This window comes from Tinamus guttatus, unplaced genomic scaffold (genome assembly GCF_059628265.1).
Source record: "Tinamus guttatus ecotype Peru unplaced genomic scaffold, ASM5962826v1 Tinamus_guttatus_pri_ptg000211l, whole genome shotgun sequence".
Taxonomy (NCBI): Eukaryota; Metazoa; Chordata; class Aves; order Tinamiformes; family Tinamidae; genus Tinamus; species Tinamus guttatus.
The window spans coordinates 4,318,746-4,337,394 of NW_028288745.1; the positions used below are offsets into that span (position 1 = coordinate 4,318,746).

The 18,649-nt window shown below is 59.1% G+C and overlaps 2 protein-coding genes across 2 annotated transcripts in view; one reads left to right on the forward strand and one right to left on the reverse strand.

Annotated features, from left to right (window-relative positions):
* Window positions 1-3,687, forward strand: part of ATF6 (activating transcription factor 6) — a 74,045-nt gene extending 70,358 nt beyond the window's left edge. Inside the window, exon 17 of the mRNA XM_088524394.1 lies at window positions 3,421-3,687. Within this exon, the coding sequence (XP_088380520.1) occupies window positions 3,421-3,629 (209 nt within the window). The 3' untranslated portion in view covers window positions 3,630-3,687. The remainder of the gene's footprint in view (window positions 1-3,420) is intronic.
* A 1,858-nt stretch (window positions 3,688-5,545) lies between these two features.
* Window positions 5,546-18,442, reverse strand: OLFML2B (olfactomedin like 2B). The gene is made up of 8 exons (XM_088524395.1): window positions 18,299-18,442; window positions 17,237-17,500; window positions 15,132-15,239; window positions 11,023-11,199; window positions 9,190-9,418; window positions 7,080-7,616; window positions 6,716-6,892; window positions 5,546-6,247 (listed from the first exon to the last, which is right to left on the reverse strand). The coding sequence occupies exons 1-8, from the start codon at window positions 18,440-18,442 to the stop codon at window positions 5,646-5,648; spliced, it is 2,238 nt and encodes a 745-aa protein (XP_088380521.1). The 3' UTR covers window positions 5,546-5,645.
* Window positions 18,443-18,649: the final 207 nt, after the last annotated feature.

An 18,649-nucleotide genomic window follows, 5' to 3' on the forward strand; every position in this document is an offset into this window, starting at 1 on the left:
TGTCATTTGGAAGTAGTCTTATCTGAATCATGACTTTAAAACCCTTTTGACTGAGCAGTGCTAACAAATTAACTGCAACATTGAGGTGCCTTTTGGCCTGAAAGGACAGCTTCTTACTCGTATTCTGGAGTTTTATTCCGAGGCTGTATAATATGAAACACTATATGTTCAAAACTTTAAAGAGAAGTGATAAAACTGTTTATAAATGCAGGCACCTCTACAGGAGATCTGTTCCCCTGTTTTCACTGTAATCCAGCTGCTGTAATCCAGCAGATCCTCAGTCCCAGGTAATTCAGCACAGTAAATATTCGGAGGAATCGGGTGTCTGGGCTGCTCTGTGCTGGCGCGCAGCCCCGTGCCTGCCCTTGGGCTCTCAGTCCTCCCTCCACACACACCGTGTCCTCTCGCAGCTCTGGGAGATCGCGTCTCCGAGGGAGACTGACCACAGTTTATAGCCCAACTTCGGGCCTTCTCTTCAAGATTTTCCCCTCTTCTCTCTGTAAAGGAGCTTTAAAAGCCCCTCTCTTGGCACACAGCAGCAAGGCCGCGGACTTCACCCAGCCTCTTTCGCAGTGAAGTCTGGTTGTGCCAGCCCAAGGCCTCTGCCACCCCACAGGCTACTTTAGACGTGGCCCCCGTGACAGAGCAGGGCTCTGGTGGGTTCGCTTGGCCCCAGAAGGGAAGGTCCTGGAATCACCGTCCTCAGGAGACTTCAGGTATTTATAAAAGCTCTGCTGTCCTCCTCACTCATGTTATTGATGGGAGGCAGGAATCACCAGGTAAATCCATTAGCCTCTTCTAAGCATGAGGGTGGACTGCAGGGTCCGCTGGCCTGAGAACCAAGGGCTGTGCCCCAGATGTCCTCCTGCTTGTGGACAAGGTGGACAAGAGATGGGAGCAGCATGGCCCAACCTCTGCTGAATGTGGCCAAGTACACCCATACAAAGCATTGGTAACTGCTCATCAGGGAAACTCAAACACCCGGTTTTCCACTGTCAGCTGAGCTGTTGGAGCTGGTTAGGTACAGTCTTCGTTTGTGACAAAAATCAGGTCAGGTCCAGATGTTACATTTTATTGCCATTTGAAAGTTAATCAAAGATAAAGCACCTTTTCTGGAAATGGAGTTTGTGGTTCCCGGCCCCGTTGCGGTGTGGCTTACACCCAGCAATCCTCTCCATCCCTCAAGGCTTTCCTGCAGTGCTTCTGCCCAGCCCCATGTTGTGCTTGTGGTCCTGAATTCTGCTCTGTGTCTGCGCTTCGTGCTTGCCTTGTTGAAATGTAGCTGGATGATCTTGGACAGTTTCTCTCTTTTAGCAAAACCATAGTCCAATCCAGTATTCCAAAGTGGTTGAAATCTCTCCAGTTCAGCATCTTCCAGCAAGCTGATAAGTTTGCACTCTGTTCCTCGTCCAGATCATGAAAGAATTAGCTGGAATCAAACCCAGGACAGAGCCGTGTGGAATCATTTTTGAAATGCTTGCCCGTTTGACAGCGCACTAGTCTTTCTGAATATACTGGCTCGTGCTGACTCCATTAAGGTCACATTTGCCTGCTGTTCTGCTGGGCTCGTGCAGGGCATGGGTCTCACTGACCCCTCACTGACACGGGGCCCCGCGGCGCGAGGGGCACTCACACTAGCACAGTTTGCAGCCTGCACTTCCGTGCATGTTGCTTTGAACGAGCCGCCCAGCAGCATCGCTGCTTGGGAACTGCTGCCTCTGCAGAGCATCCGCGCTCCCCAGGGCGTTTTGGTGCTGGCAGCGACGCCAGGAGCAGGGCCCTTGGTGCAGGTCCCTGCTGGCGCGCGGCTCCCGCCGGCCTGCCCGGCATGGGCACCGCGCTCCGCTCGGAGCCGTCGGAGCCGGGAGGGCCGCCCGGCTGCCACCCACGCGGCGCGGCGCTGCCTCGCTCGCACACCCTGCCTCTGCTCTCAGTGTTGTTTTTATTATTGGGTTGTGCAGCGCCAGGGAACCGAATGGTAACCCACTGTGCTGGCCGCTGTGCACAAACTCGGGGAGTTCTCACCGCCTCGGGGCGCTTACAGAGGGATTTTCCAGGCCCTGGCCTCCAGCCCAGCCCACTTCACCCGCTTGTGGCTTTGGCACATGTTTTCCTGCACGGCCAGGGGCCTTTCAAGCCTTCGTCTCCGCAGCATTAAAGCTGGGTGCTGCATTTCCAGCCTTCTGTTTCACATGGAGCCAGTGGGTTCCTATATGCGCTCTCCACCCAAAATAAGCCAGGCTCTTCCCTCTCCTTGGCTTTCCACAGTGCTACTCGTGCAGCCCGTGTCCTGAATGGTCTCAGGCCTGTCTGGGTCTTTCCCTGGTGCTGGGTTCAGGTCCGGCCAGCCCCAGACATGATGCACCTTCTCCGTCCCTCTCTGCCGGCACCGCTGCCTCTAGGACGCACGTTCCTGCTCCTCCTCACAGCTTCCAAGCTCCCGGTCTGCCCCGTCCCGGTACTTGAGCGTTGCAGGCACCATGGCAACTCCATCCACCTGCCAGCTCCAAGCAGACCCAGCCTGAGCATGGCTGGTGGGACCCACGAGCAAATGCAAAGGAAAGGGGCAGCAGAAAGGGGCTGGCGTGAGGGATGCAGCCCCACGGCTGCGGCGGGGTCTGCCCCAGCGCTGGGCAGCACAGCAGAGCCTGGCCCTTCCCGTCCTGCAGGTGGGAGCTGGGCTTTCCCTCGCAGCCCCCTACGCCAGGGTTTGCTCCTGCTTCTCATTACTCTAGCAGACGTGTTTGATCTAATGGCTTCTACAGGTGGCGGGGGGCACAAGTGGGTCCGGCCGCAGTTGTCAGCTGTCATCCAGAATCAGAGTTAATCCAGGAAAGCAGTAAAAATTAGTAATGTATATTGCATTCCTCCAATGCATACGTTTTCCATTAGGTGATCTTCCACCCTCTCAGTGCACAAAGCAAAGCTCCCTGATGGCAGTCAGCGTTTCTGACTCTGAAAAGCAAGGCCCGGCTGTGCCTGGAAATCCGATCTCGGCTCCCGCATTCCTGGACACACTGTCTTTGCAGGGAATACTCTCCCACCTTTAAATCCAGGCAGCAGATGCTGGCCACATGCAGGGCTGCCCAGCCTCTGCATGCAAGGCCAGGAGCCTCCGTAGCAGCTGCACTGCCCAGCGTGCAGCTCCCCTGGCTCTCTGCACCTCTCCTTGTTCTTCTGCAGCTCTTCTGGCTCTCCTGCAGCTCTCCTTGCTCTCCTGGTTCTCCTGCAGCTCTCCTTGCTTTCCTGCTGTTCTCCTAGTTCTCCCACAGCTCTCCTAGTTCTCCTGCAGCTCTCCTGGCTGCACTGAGCCCTTTGCTCCGCACTAGCGGGCACAGGGAAGTAGTGCCCCTGCTCTTGCTTTGTCTCCAGTTTCAGAGCGCTGGCCTGTGGGGCTCACACTGCCTTTTCTTTTTGCAGAGAACGTGATCAACGGGCAGGACTACGAGGTGATGATGCAGATTGACTGCGAGGTGATGGACACGCGGATTCTGCACATCAAGAGCTCCTCCGTTCCTCCGTACCTCCGAGAGCAGCGCCAGAATCACAGCGACACCTTCTACAGCTCGTCCCCCTCTGTCCCAGAGACGCCCCATGCCCTCAGAGCTATTGTCAAATCCCTGCAGTAGCTCTTTCTAAAGGTTTTACTGCTCTTGGTGGCTTTTAAAAGTTATTTAATTCTCTTCCCGGCTAACGACCCCCTGAGCTGCAGAGGCTGCTGCAGCACAGCCCGGCCCCCGGTTCGCCAGCACTGACGCCCTCCCGGCTCTCCCCGAGCCCTGGAAGCGGCTCCCGCTGAAGGCAGCCCCTGCCCTCGCCAGAGCCGTGCGGCTGCTCCCAGTTTTCCAGGGCCGGGCCGGGGGCTCCCGCGGCGCGCAGGGAAGCGCGCGCAGCCAGCAGAGCATTTCCCGCTCTAATGACTTCAGCATGTTATGGCCCCCCCTCACCAGAGCTAGCACAGAGGACGATCGGCTCCAGTGTGCCAGACACTTGGCTTTCCTTCCTTGTCTGAACCACTCACCGACTGGTGTTTTTATTATTATTATTATTATTATTTGTGTGTATAGATGTTAGGAAATAAGAGTCGGCGCTAAACCGCAACGCCCAGAAGACACGAACAGCTCGGGGCGGGGGGCGGCGCGGAGGCGCGTGCACCGTGCGCTGCTCCGTGCCTCGCGCGCTGCGGAGCGCGTTGCCCTTTGCCACGTAGTCAGCGCGAGCCGCGCGGCCCCGGTGCTGTGAGCGCCGGGAAGCCGCCGCGCTCGGCCGGGGTTTTGGCCGCGCTCCTCGCGCCGGTTCCATTTTCCTGGCCCCGGCCCCACCTGACCGTGGGCCAGCTCGCACAAGAGTCAGAAATAGCCCCCCGGCCGTGCCCCAGCGCGAGGCACGCAGCCCCCGGCGCCGCACTGCGCCGCTCCTCTCGCGGGGCGCCCGGCCGGCAGCGCCAGCGCCGCGGGCTGCAGCTTGGCCCCCCGCGCGGCCCTGGTGCGGGGGGCGGAGGAGCCTGGCCCGGGGCTGGCACTTAGGGGGCACTTGGGGCGCTGCTGGCAGCCCTGGGGCCTCATCCTGTCACCTGAAGGTTCCAGAGCCAGCGGGCACCTTCGGGCCCTCTCCAGCGTACGCTCCCTGCGTCCTTTGCACTGAAGGCAATAAAATGGTTCTCTCTTCACTGCTGTCACCTGGCTGGTTAATAGTTGTCTCACTTGATTCACCCCAATTTGTGACCTGGCAGCCCCCTGAGCACCTGGGCCAGCTGTCCCTGTCACCGGGCGCATCCTGCCCTCATCACCTCTCGCCGGCTGTGCCCAGACCCAAAGAAAGTCCCAGACAGCTGCGACGGTACTTGCTCTTTTATTATAAACAGCGGGTAAATACAAGAAGCTGCTGGGGGAGGAAGGGCAGCGGCCGATGGCCAAAAGGGCCTGGAGGGGAGCGGGGCAGAGGAGGGGATGGGAAGGGACTGGGACCGCAGGCGCACACAAAACAAACCAACAAACATCATCTACACATATTTACAGAGGCTGCTGCCGCCCGCCAGCTGCCGCGCAGCCCCCAGGCTCTGAGCCCAGGGCTCCCCCCTGCCCCACGTTGCTGGGATGGGAGAGCAGCACCAGGAGGGACGGAGGTGGCAGGTGTAAGTCCTAGCAGAGGGTCCCTGGTGCTGTGCTCGCCCGGAGAGATGCTCCAAGGGCATCTCCCTGCAACGCACACACCCTCCACCCGGCTAGGCCAACACCAGCGTCCCGCTAGGACCTGCTGTGTGAAGCAGAAAGGCCAGCTGTGCAGCAGACCCTTAGTTTATGGTTATTTTCCTACTGCAAACTGCACAGGCAGAACCCTGGTGCTGGCCGTGCGCAGGAGGGCCGGGCTCTCCTCTCCTGCAGGAGCAGCCCCGCTGCAGGCCGGCACCTCCGCGCTGCCCGCGGGCTCCCCGTAACAACAGAAGCAAGGTCCCCCAACAGCAAAGGGGGTCAATCTGCCTGGGGATCGATCCACGATCCACCTTTTTTTTTTTTTTTTTTAGAAAAAAAGAACAAACCCATCATTTACTCTTTGATTTGTACAAAATAATAATAATAATAATAATAACAATAATAATAAAAGGTGCTGGTGGCCCCTCACAGCATCCTGCTGTCGCCAGGGTCTCAGTAGGCAAAGATGACGTGGTAGGTGACTTGGTGCCCGTTGTCCCAGGCGTAGAGCAGGCGGTCCTTGGGGTTGTAGTCTATCTGGGTGGTGTAGGCGTACTCGTTCTCAAAGAGCAGCCGCGGGATGATCTGTGTGTTGGTGTGCGTGTCAAACGCGTAGGAGATGTTGGCGTTCCTCTTGTTGTAGCTGTCAACGGCGTAGAGCACCCCACAGATGACAAAGCAGTTCCCGTAGAAGTTCTTGCGCAGCCCCGTCCGCCACGTGGTCTCCTTCTGTGTGCTGAGGTCGGCTGCGTTCAGCTTGCTGAGCACTATCACCTCCTGGTTGAAGCCCTCATAGCTGATGGCCGGGTAAATGACCCACAGGCCATTCTCATCCACAGCAAAGTCCACGTCCGAGTGGCCACGCCACCGCCATGGCGTGGACTCCTCGTAGGCCACGTCATGCAGCATGGCCCAGGCGGCCACATAGCGCTGCTTCAGGTCATACTTGATGATGTTGCGCGTGAAGGCCCGGTTGTAGTAGAAGGAGCCGTTGTAGACGACATGCCCTGTCCCGATCCAGCTGTACGGGAGCTTGTAGGAGTTGCTCCATCGCCCTGAGGGACAGGACATTGGGCTGGTGAAACCCTCCCTTCAACATTATGGTGCTTTCCCCCATGATAACCATTGCTGCCACCCTTCAAGCTCTGCCTTATTCCCTTCCCAGTCTGAATCTGCAGCCTATCATGGTCATTTCTTCCTGCTATGTCAAACTCTCCCGTGGCCCCAGTCTTTCCCACCAAGAGCATCTCACCACAATGGCCCCTCCTGGAGCTCAACGCTGCCCAAGGATAAGCCAGGCAAGAGGTGCCATGGGCAGATCGTCCTGCCCCATACTACGAGCCCCACCAGGCCCGGCACCAGCACTGGAGAGGGGTTCCCCATCTCTACAGCTGAAAGGTCACCAGGATGGCCCTGCCATGGAGCAGGGGTCCTGGGAATGGTGGGTTATTTGGACCAGCTGATCTGCAGCCAGGAAAACACTGGGGATGTGGGGACCAGAAAACAGACCAGCGCGAGCCCACCTTGCTTGAAGTTGTCGAGGTTCCTGAACTCCACCAGCGTGTTCCCGTAGTAGTAGTTGGTGACATAGATTCGCTCCTCCTTGGCCAGCGGGTCCTTCATCCAGGCGCCCTCGTTGCGCCCGTAGGTGTTCTGCGTCGTGGGCCCCGAGATGGTGGAAAGCGTGTCCTTGCAGCGCCCTGCGCGAGCACACGGGGGCTGGCCAGGCACCGGGCAGGGCAGCCGCGCGGCTCGGCCGGCAGCGCCCACCCCAAGCAACCTCAGCCCCTGCCACTTCCCTGGCCACCACCCCCGGCACGAGCCAGCCACCGACAGCGCTGGATTTGGAGCCACACACAAGAGCGGGGAAGGGGCGCTCGCACTCACCGATGATGTTCCTGATGTCCTCCTCCTCCAGGGCCTGCTTAGGGGTGGCAGGGATGGTGGGGCTGGCTGGCATCGCAGCAGTGCTCGTCTCCTCCGGAGCTCCCGTGGCAGGGCTTGTCCCCGTGTCCTTCATGGCGTGGACGGCGCCGGTGGCCGCCGCGGGGCTGGGGACGCCGCCGCTGGCTGTGGGGAGGCTCCCCGCCATGGTGGGTGCCGCCGTGCTGGCCGGGGCGGGAGCCGTTGGCAGCTGCGAGGGCTCAGTGCCCGCCGGCTCCACCGAGGCCATCGCGCTCTGCAGGGTGGGCGGCAGCTGGCCCAGCACTGTGGGGTCGGCCGTGGGCTCCGCGGGCGCCAGGGGCGCCGTGGCTGTGGCGGCAGCGCCCGAGGCCGGCGTGGTGGTGGCGTCGCCGCCGGGGGTGGGCGGCCACCCCACGGGCGCGGGCTTCCTGGCGCCCTCGCTGGCCCGGCTGCTGGGCCTCAGCAGCTGGTCCTCAATCAGCAAGTCCACTGTGTTGTCCCCGCTGAAGAGCTCATCCGCTGCCAAGGCAAGACAGGGCCGTCAGGGAGCTGCAGCCGCCATGTCACACCGAAGCGGGCAGCCTCACAGCTCCCACCGCACCATGGCGGCTGCATGTCCCGGCTTTTGGACGCTTTGGAGCTCCCCATGTTACACAAGCAAAGAACAACTTGGCAAGTCAACGACCTGCCAAACAGCATCTGCGGCGGCGGTCCAGGCAGATCGCACATAGCTACTCTGGCCTGCCAAAACACGACTCACCTAGAGCGCTGGGGACACCGGGGCTGCAGGCACTCTGGCTGCCACGTCCCTGGGCGGGAGCTGGCACGAGTGCCATTCCTCCTCTTGGGATCTCACCCGTTCTCGTGAACCGACGCACGGTGCACTGACCTGACCTCACTGCTGAGCTGGGTTTGCACAGAAAGGGCATTTGTCTCCTCCACGTGCACTTCCAAGAGCCCAAGTTTCTTTAGGGTTTAGGCCCATTTTCTCTTTGAGAGTGGCGCTTTGCAAAGAAGCTCGGTGCCTCCTTGAAAGTGTCCCTGCCCCAAGGAACCTTCCTCCACCTCTCCTCCCCCTTCACCCTCTGGAGCCATTGCCACAAATGTCTTTAAAATGACATCAGGCACACAGATCTACAGGACTAACATACTTAATAAACTTGCATTTAACTTCTGGGAAGGTGTTGATTCTGGGTGTTTTAAGCAGTAATTGTGCCTTATTTCCATAGCTACTATATATTTTCCTGGAATAATACTGCATCATTCATGCACGTTTCAAAGGCTGGGTGCCCTCATTGCCACTTTCAACAAGGATTTACCAATGGTTCTGCTGCTCTCGGTCAATATTCCCAGCTTTAGCTCCACAACACACCTGAGAAAATAGGTTTTGGTAGTTTCTCTTCCCTCCACTCTATGTTTTCATCTCCCATCTCTGTATTTCCATTCTGCAATTTTGGTTTTCCTGCTCTCTGGCCTCCTTTCAGAAACCACGTCTCCTGGATTAGCAGTTCATTTGTCCCCGCGGTTCCCTAATTTCACTCATTCCACAACCGCGCCAGCAACGTTGCAGTAAACCTCTACATCCTGCTCTCGTCTTCCCGGCTCCCCTCCGCCTGCCGCAGCCACATAGGCGCTCCCCGCTGCTCCCATCCGCTCCTGCAGTGCCCAGCAGCGGGGTCCTCTCCAGAAAAATGACCTCCAGCCCTTCCGTGTCCCCCTGAGCTGCACGGCCCATGCCGGAGCCACTGGGCAAGGCGGCATTGCCAACCCTCCTGCCTTGCCTCAGCCCCGGCCCGCAGCACACAGCTCCCCTGGCCTTCGCAGACAGGCTCCTCATCCTCACCCGCATCCCCTCCTGCCTCCAGCCCCTTCTCTTCTCTGCAGCGACCCCACGAGCTTTGCCCACATGTTCCTAGGGGACAAGAGGCAGGATCTGGGGGCTGGGGTAATGGCAGGGCTCACAAGAGCATTCAGCCGCTGATGACCACTGCAAAAGGGACTGCTGCCCTTGCCACGCAGATGGCCACGGAGCAGAGGCGAGGGTGCAGCGCAGGGGCTGGTTAAGTCAGATGTGGCTACAAACCCAACTCACGTTGCTCCTCGATGTCGTTCTCCGAATCCGTGAAGTGGGCCTTGTAGTAGGTGACCCCTCGGACAATGGTGGGTTTGGAAGGAGGCCGGCTCCTTATGTGCAGTTTTGTCTGCAAGAGCTGCCTTGACTTCTCATCCTCTGGAACAAGGTGAAGCTCCGGGAGGGACGCAACTGAGTTGATCTGCTGAGAGATGGTTTCATCTTTCAGGAATCTTTCTTCATATTTTCCCTGGAAGAGACACAAGAGGTCATTACATGATTGGCCAAAACACACAGCCGTGCCTTTGGGGAAGAACTCCACGCTAGTTACTGGGGCCAGCCAAGCCCTGGGGAGGGTGCCGTGTCCTCCCTGCCCTGTCAAGGTCACCCGCAGCGCCTGCTGCCACGGGCAGCTCGCTGCACGCGCAGGCAGCCCAGCCTTGGTCCAGCATTAGCTGCAGGGCTGCTCCCTCCCTTCCCGGCCCATTCCCAGCACACACCTGCTGCCTGCGGAGCAGGTGGTGTTCAGGGGAACGATGCCCTCTCTGGGACTGCAGCTGCAGAGGATGAAGCGATAAAGCCAGCAGAGACAGACTGATGTCCCCCCAGGGAAAAGGATCTGGATGTGACAGCAGACACCAGGCTATACCCTAAAAGGACACGTTCCCCGACTATTTCCCATGACGCGCGAGAGAAGGAAAATTATCCAATTAGGAGAAGACTGCAGCAGGGCTAGAGACACCTTGGGAGCTCCCTGGGCTCAGGGCTGGGAAGGCAGCGCTGGAGCAGCCACCGGCTGCAGCACAGCTCACGGCTGGAGGATTTCGTCTCATTAAAGGAAAGCGGAAAGACAGCCCGAAACATTGAAGTGACGCCCACTTGGCCGAGGACAGGCCCAGGGTTCCTTTGAAGCCCTGCTGCAATTAACAGCGAGAAAGGGGGAATGTGGGGAAATGAGGTCACTTGGGGTAATAAAAGCCCTGCGCTTTGCGCTGCTGCCTGGACAGGGCTGGAGCCTCTCCAGCAGTCACTTGATCGCGTTCCCATGCGGAGCCTCTGCTCAGGTTACGTGCAGGGCGAGCGCGGAGCCTGCGAGGGGAGGCAGAGCGGCGCAGCAGCCCTGCCCCTGGAGCTGCTCTGCTCGCCCCTCGGGCCCGTTGGGCACAGCAGCACGGGAGCACCCCGAGCTGCTCCCCGGGCAGCAGCAAGGGTGTGGGGACGGCCTGGGGGCACCACTTCCCCAAAGGCCTCTCGCATTCAACACAGCGGCGCCGCCGAAGCCGCTGCCCCGCGCGGAGCGGTCACCGCGCGAGGAGCCCGCGGGGACCCCCGGGGCGCCGCGGCGGCCCGAGGCTGGGCCCTGGCGTCGGCGGGACGCCCGACCTCCGCGCGGCGGCCACGGGGCTGGAGGCGGCTGGGAAGGCGCAGCCCCTCGGGGCGGGGGGCGGCCGTCCCCCGGGCCCTGCAGTCCTGCTAATGAAAGGCTCCGAGCGCCTCCGGCACAGAGATTCCCAGCGCTTTCCAAGCGGCCCCGCGATGACATCACTCTTTCCGAGCAGCAAGGCGGCTCGGCCGCCTCCGACCTCTAAAACCAACACCGCACGGGAAGGGGGGCGGCTCGGGAAGCGCCTGGGTCCTGCTCCCTCCTCGATTGTGCTGAGAGAGGCAGCCTGGAGCCTAAGGAGCGGAAACGCGTTTGGAAAACAAGGCCAGGGCCTCTGGGCGCTCCAAGGCTGCCTCGCGGAGCGCGTGCTGAGTGGGCAGCATGGAGCTGCTCCGGACACCGGCCACAGCACGCCTGGAAGTCACTGGGATGCTCCGCAGGGACAGAGAGCTCTGCAGTTTGCCATGTACCTCCGTGTGCACGTAGGCAGCCTCCGCGTCCCGCTGCAGCGAGCCCTCGATGTCAGCGAGGCTGTTGGTGAGGAGGCTGGAGCAGTTCTCCTTGTCCCGGCGGTGGGGCTCCTGCAGATGCTGCTCCACGTCTGCTCCCGCGCTGTGGCTACGCTCCGTGGTGTTCCTGGACATGCCCTAGAAAAGAAAAGGAAAGGAAGCTTTAGCGCAGCTTCCCCCGTGCGGCTAGGCCTGGGGATGCTCCGCAGCACCCGGAGCAGAGCCTGTCTCCCCCATCCCCTGGGAGCAGGGAGCTCCGCGCTCGCACCCTGCCCCTCCACAGAGCTGGGCATCCACACTGGCCAGGAAGGTGCCCCGAAGCCACCGTCCTGGTGCATGGGTCCCCTCTGCCACAGGCCCTTACGGAGCCGGGGGCCCCTTCCTTGGGTCAGACGGCATATGCGGGGCGGCAGGGAGCCCTGCGTTCCCGGAGCAGCGCGACACACGGGACTGCGTCACGCAAAAACACGCTCGACGTCTTGGGGAAACATCAAAGCTGCCGGCTGAGAGCAATGGGGAACGTGCAGACAGACTGTCTTCCCCAAGACACTCTTGTCCCCACTGCTACAGCTTAGGCCCCCGTTCATCTCTCCTAAGAACTGCCAGGAACCTGGGAGGCTGAGGAGCTTTATGCCAGCAGACTTCCCCGTGCCTTTGTCCTAGAGAAGGGGCCTCAAGTCTCCTAAAACTGCCCTTAAGCCTTGCTTAACAGCTCATAAAAGGAAGAGGACACAACAAGCCAAAACATCTCAAATCTCAGCCTTGCTTCCTTTGCCAGTGGGGTAATGTAGCCTTATCTCAGTGAGTTCAGCTCCTCTCCCATGAAATGAAGGCCAACCAATCCCATTTATTAATCCCAGTTCTCCAGCAGGGACCTGTCCTGGCTGGCAGCGGCGGGGTCAGCTCTGCTTGCCTGATCCCAGAGGCAAGTTCTTGAGGCCATCAGCACACTCGGCTGGTTTGCAGAAAGAGAAGCCCAAGACTTTCTAGCCTCCTGCGAGTTCCAGCAGCACTCACAGGGCTGTGCCAGCCCCGGCCAGGCGTGCCGGCCTCGTGCGCTCGCCCAGCAAAACCCAGCGTCAGAGCCCGCACTCCCTGCGTTTGCATGGTGGCACCCGAGCCTGCACGCGCCATGTTCAGGGACTGCTCCTCTCCACCACCCACGGGGAGGAGGAGAAGCTGGAGAGAGAGCAGAGCCGGTGTCCCAGGCCAGGGAGAGCTGTGGCTCGCTGCACCTCGCTGGGCAGGAACATTCCTGCGCCCTTCCCGATCCCGCAGCTATGGGTGTACCTTGCGTCCAAGGCCTGCTGTGGTCTCTGGCCATAACTTCTGGATCTTTCCTCCCTCAGACAGCAGCTGCTTTGAATAGATGGCACATCAATCAAAGCATTTTTGCACAGAAACTGGAGGCAGTTCTTCCTGATCCTTCATTTTGAAACCGTGCTGCCATTAATTCCTCCCCAAATCCTCCACGACCTTCATGTGTGACCTCAAATTGCCAGCTGAAGCGACAGCTGCACGCTCAGCTCCAGCCTAGAGAAGCACGTGGCTCTGGCTCGGCCTGGTTGCCTTGCTGGAGATCACCATAGCTCTCTCCCTTCACTGACATCCTTTCTGCAAAATTCCTTATTACACCGGGAACAACCCACTACCCTCTCCTTTCTGCAGAAAGGCCATCCAAAACTCATTTAAGACTCTACCCACCACAACACTGTCCTGGCAGAGCCACGGCGGCAGAAGCAGCTTCAACATGCTCTCCTCAGCAGCGTGGCCTCCTGTCCCTGCCACTAGCATGCAGCACTTGCCCTGGGACAATTTTGTCCCCAGAGTGGTGGCCTGCGGTGCAGCACAGGGAGCAGCTGCTGCAGACACCTGCTCTGCAGCAGCGCCAGCCTCAGCTGTCCCTTGCACCAGGCCCCAAACCAGCTCACCAGCAGCACAGCGGCAGCTCCCACTAAGACAGGCCACTCCTGTCCCCTCTTCCCTTCCATCTGGAGCGTTGCAAAGCCACCATGATGTCCCCTGACAGACACATGCCATCGGTTCTGCTCCTTGCTGAACCCTCCGTGCAGAACAGGCTGGTAGGCAGGACCATTACAGCACCCAAGAAGGGCGCCGCAATCCCTGCACACAGAAGATGTGTGTGTGAGCAACTGTCATTTGTCACTGTACAGACTCCTAGGACTTACCTTTGTGCCAGCTTATCTTAGCTTAACCTCTGACTTGGCCATTGGGAGGTCTGGGAGGAACTTACACTCTGACTAGTTGAGTGGCTCTAGTCTGACCTGTTTGGACATGATGGCACCGCCACTCAGGTCCCTCGATCATCCAATTCTCTGCAGCAAGTCCTATCCCAAATTATCCAACTTTCAGCAGCAAGCCCAAGTAATCTAGCTGCAGAATAAGTCAAAGCACAAGAGGAGAGTGGGATCACAAACAAAAACGCTGCTGCTTTATTATTTTTAGACACCAAAACCCCTTTTGGGGGAATCACCATCCTTGGAAAGCCGGGACCCTCGCGCCAGGTGCGTGGCTTTCGGCTGTCTCTTTCCTGACCCCAGGGATGGAGCGTGCCGTGCCTTCCTGAAACACTCCACAAGTGGAATTTTGGCTTTATAAATCATTGCTCCTTAGCCCCTGGCTGCAGCCGAACGGGACTGCTCTGCACCAGCAGGAATGTGGAATCGCTGTCCCACATACGGACCAAGGGGGAAAGCTCCAGTATTTAACCTGGCAGCCTGCTGCTGCAGAGCCGAATGTAGTTTAACAAACTGCAAACCATACGCTGCACCAGCCAAAGGAATATTAAAGTGCATGGAAGTCAAAATGAGTCCACTGAACATCTGCTATAAGGAACTGAAGGTATTTTATCCATGCTTTCAGCTGCGTGGAGGATTTAGCTCTTTTTAGGAGAGGCCAAGATGCAACCTGTCTGTTAAGGACTTCTTTGGCCTCCTTGGAGGCCTGGTGAGCATAGACCAGAGGTGATGAAGCCAAACTCTCCTCCATGGGGGCAAGAATGGACCGGGGGGCAACGGCCTCGAACCGCAGCGTGGGAGGCCCACGTGGGACGCGAGGACCAGCAGCCGCCTCAGGCGGGCGCTGCAATGCTGGGACCGGCACCGGAGAGGCGGGCGGCTCCGGCCAGGGCGTGCGGCGCTGGACACAGCCGCAGCTCCCGGGCTCAGTGCCGGCGGGTGCCCTGGGGCTCCAGCGCTTTGCTGAGGGATCCCGGCTCTCCCTGCATCCCCACGGCTGCTGCATCCTTACAGCACCGGGACAGGTTTTTGCACGTGAGTTTTCAGCTCGTGCTGACAACTAGCAGGGCAACAACATATTCACCACAGCTGGTGGCTGCAATTGCTCTCGGCTAGCGGTTACTGAAATGGTTTTACTTTAGCTTTGGTGGTTCAGTTCATCTTTCATTTAGTTTACTTTAGTTTTAGTCCAACAAAGACAAAGGGAATGTCTTCAAAACAGCGTAAAAACCAAGTAGCAGTGTCCACACAGAGCGTTTTCTCACAGTTCTTTAAGAGCTCTTTGTGCACTGATAGTTTGGCCCACACAGATGTCTCAAGGGAAAAATAAAGAGGCAGAAGATGTGATTCGTGCTGTTTACCCAAAAAAGCCTCTGCATCCGCTCTTTGACAGTGCTTGAGGAGGTCTCTGCTGGGACACAGACACCATCCTGCAGCCAAGGCTCCTTCTCCTCCCCTCGGAGGCCTGCAGGCCTCACCTCTGTGTCTGCGCTGCAGCATCTGCCACAGTTTTGTCCCGGCTTGCAGGTCACGGCCCCTCAAACACACCAGAAGTCGGACAGGGGACCTAACCCGAGGCACCCAACGCAGTTTCATGCACTTGAAACCGCACCCAAACAGTCTTTTTGGGTGATGCACCATCATGCACGGTGTGACGATGATAACCAAGTGGCAAAACCGAACTGTGGTCACTTAATGCCTCTTCCACAAGGATTAAGGCCCCAAATGCATCAAAGGTCCCAAGAACTTGATTTTAGGTAAATCTCGCTGAAGGCAACAATCCCAAATGACAAGAAGCAGGACCTGTCTTACCTCCTCGAGCTTCTCCACCCGACCCACCAGCTTCGTTGTGACCGAGTGCAGCTTCAGCAGGTCCAAGCCGTAAAAGGCACTTTCCAGCATTTCCATGATGGAGGCGAGCTGCAACGCAAGGAGCACACAGTCAACAGGATATCCCAATACAGAGGCATTCCTGTAAGAAAGCAACGTTCGACAGTGCTCCGCGAACACAGCAGAAACAGAGGCAACGCTACTGGCAGCACACTGGAGTTTCCACCTTGGCCTTGGCTCTCTCCCCACGGAGCTGACAGCAAAGGAAAGCTTTTTGTGCCAAATAAAATGGCAGCATTAAGAGACGAGGATTGTTTTATGGCTGCACGTCTACTTTCCGCTGGGAAGCGGCCCGAGCCGAGCGCCGCGGCGCACACAACCTGCCAGACTGGAGAGATGCGGTTCCCTCCAGGCTGGATGGCCTCCAGCGCGCAGAGGCTGCGGCTCCATTAAGCACCTTCCAGATCACCCTGCACACGCGCTCGTCGCACAGACACCGAGGCCCAGGCCACCCCGCCAAGCTGTGAACCAGAGATACAGCAAAAACAGGCTGTTCAATTCGGCTTCCCCAGCTCGGCTCTCCCAAAACATCGCACTGATGCATGCGCCAACTAATCCCATGTCCCTCGTGTACCCACTACGCAGTGTGGATTTCAGTGGTCTGCACAAATAAGGCACAATTAACTGCTCCCCAGCTGCTATAGAAGGTGAGAGTGAGTCCCTCCCGGAACATGCAAACATGATGCTAGAGCAGCCAAGAGGGCAGAAACACTTGGGTTGCTGCGGGCAGCAAGTGGCCTGGTCCATCTGCTGATGGATGTGGGAGCTGCTACTTATGGGTGATTTACGAGCCATGCACTCGTGTGTCTCTTGGCTTCTCCTTGGACAGGTCAGCGTTCCTGGTCTGTCTGACCCCAGGACGGACTTAACGCTCCGTGAGAAAGCAAGCCTGTTTTCACAACTCCCGTGGTTTGACTTCTATGGCAAAGAAAAGCCCCACGTGTGTATATTTGGTTAAACCTTGTGAAATCACTTGGATGTGGATCCTTGCAAAATGAGCTCGGCAGACTGGGCCAGTTCCTAGAGGACAAACGTTCACACCGCAGCAGCTGGCTGCGAGCACGGCCCTGGAGGGAAAAGCCGGCCAGAGCCAAGCCCGGAGCTGGCCACAAAGGCTGTGCTCCTCCTGGAGGCTGAGCGGCTCTCGGAAGCAGCCTGTGAGGACACGCAGGAGGCCCAAGAGCCTCCACACAGGACACGTTTTGCGCAGCTCCGTCGCCCTGCTGGGAGTCCTCCCCAGCCACAGCTCTCAGCTCCTCACCCAGGTCCAAGCCAGACCTTCTGGATCTCCCATGGACGCAGGACCAATGAAGGACTCCAGACCATAATTTCTCCTACCCCAAAGTTTTGATCTGCCCGTGCCCGGTTCTCTTCCTCAGCTGCAGGGGAGGCTGGACACCAAGCCACTAGTTGTGCACACGTGATGAGACCAAACACCTTCAAGCTTCAAGTGACTCAGGAAAAGCAGATCCCATGAGCGCAGGTGGGAGCGCCCTCAGCACCGGGGTGATACCCGACATCCCACACAGTAGGACCAGCAGTGCGCGGCAGGACACGCGCGGCACCGCCACCAGCCATCACCCCTCTGCGCTGGGAGGCAGCGCGGCCAGGGCAGGCGATCACCCCTTCACCTGAGCTTGGCTTTTACATAAACCACACCAGTATAGGAGTAACAGAGACTTTTTAAGCTTAAAAAAAAAAAAAAAGTTTTTTGTTTTTGTTTTTGTTTTTTTTTTTTAAGAACCTCAGCGTAGGAGCCATCCCAGAGATCAGCCCAACGGCCTTGCCCTCCAGGTTGCGGGGAGCAGCGCTGTCCGCCCGCCTGTGAGTATTTTGATGCTTGCCAGCTGGTGGCAGCAATTTTCCCAGCTTGGGCAGGGCTTTTTGTATGTGCGCACAGATAACCGTATTGGAAAAGGCCCTCATCCCGTGCAGGGCTGCCCCTCGAGCCGTGACAAGGCGCAAGCGAGCGGGCTCCGAGCAGCGTGCGGGGACACCGTGAGCCCGCGCTCAAGCGGCGCACGTACCTTGAGGTCACTGCTCTCTGCCTCCCGCAGCTTCTTCAGCCTGAAGTCGCCCTCGCAAGGATTGAGCGCTGACGGCGGGGCCACACACGCGCACTTGCAGCTGGGTCCCGATGTGATGGTCTCCACCGTGTAAAAATCCTCCGCCCGGAAGGAGCCTTCGTTGATCCTCTGGCAAGCGCCGCGGCCCAGGGGCCTCACCAGGCACTTGCAGCGGCAGTCGGAGCCTTCAGACACTGCCTTCACCTTGTCATAGTCCCCTAGGAGCTGAGCACACACACACACACAGGCAGCAGGTTAGCGAGTGCCTCGGAGCTGGCAGATACCAGCAGCCTCTGCCAACCATGAGGCTTTCTAGAAAGTGCCCAGCTTGGCCATCCCCAGCTGCATGCGGAAAAAAAAAAAAAAAAAAAAAAAAAAAAGCTTCTGCCAACAGTTTTCTTCCCTTTCTTCCCGCCACTGCTTTCTTTGTGTAAAACGGGCTGACCCACCCCATCCTGGTGTCTTGCAACACTCCAGGTCCTTCCAAAGCACAGCAACTCCAGTAGGACACCTGCTAGGTGACCTGAGCAAGGTTTCATTTCGGAGGCAAAGGGGCTGGGGTGCACGGGAAGGGTGACTCAAAGCTGCCCTCATAAGCAGTGCAAGCTGCCGGTGAAATAGCGCTTCAGATCAGCCCCGTACAATGCCAGGAATTTCCTTTACAGAGCTCTGCAGAAAGCGCTTGTGCGAGCCCCATGCAGGAATAGCCCGGGCGGTATGTTTCCAATAGTCTCCGAGCTGGCGGCCCCTCCAGGGCAGATAACAGCGCACAGCTCCACGGCCAAATCTAACGGGAACCGCCAGCGCATCCCAGGGACAGGGCAAGAGCCGGGGCCCCTTCCCCGCTGCACACGGATGTGCACTCACTAGGGTTTGGCCAGCTCAGTGCTGGGGCAGCGCCGGGGTAACAACACCCTGTGCTGCTGCACCCATCCCCATGCAGCGTCCGGAGCACGTCCAGCATCCCCCGGAGCGCCCAGCATCGCCCCTCGTGCCCCCTTGTCGCGCACCGCGCAGCAGCACCTGCGAGAGGACGTTCTCCTGGTTGTCCGCCTCGTCCTGCAGCGGCTCGGCCGTGGCCCCGGGGGTGCCGGGGGTGCCGGCGGGCGGCCCGGCGCGGCAGCCGGCGCCCAGCAGGGCCAGGCAGAGCAGCAGCGGCCGAGCCATGAGCGGGGCCGGGGCCGGCGCGGAGCCGCCGCTCGTGGCTCAGGTGCGGCGGGCGGGCGGGCCGGGAGCCGCCTCCCCTCGCGGCTGTCGGGCCGCGCCGGGCCGCGCCGGGCCGGGCCCCGCCTCGCGGGCGGCCCCGGGAGGCGGCGCTCGCTGCTGGGCGCCCCGCGCTGCCCCTCGCGGTGTCCGCGGAGCCGCCGCGCGGGC

Bases quoted from the DNA above. Each gene is read 5' to 3' on its own strand.
- OLFML2B (XM_088524395.1), bottom strand. From the start codon at position 18,442: ATGGCTCGGCCGCTGCTGCTCTGCCTGGCCCTGCTGGGCGCCGGCTGC. The intron at 17,501-18,298 runs GTGCTGCTGCGC...GTGTGTGCTCAG, and splicing joins AGGAGAACGTCCTCTCGCAG to CTCCTAGGGGACTATGACAA. The intron at 11,200-15,131 runs GTAAGACAGGTC...TTTCTTTTCTAG, and splicing joins GGGTGGAGAAGCTCGAGGAG to GGCATGTCCAGGAACACCAC.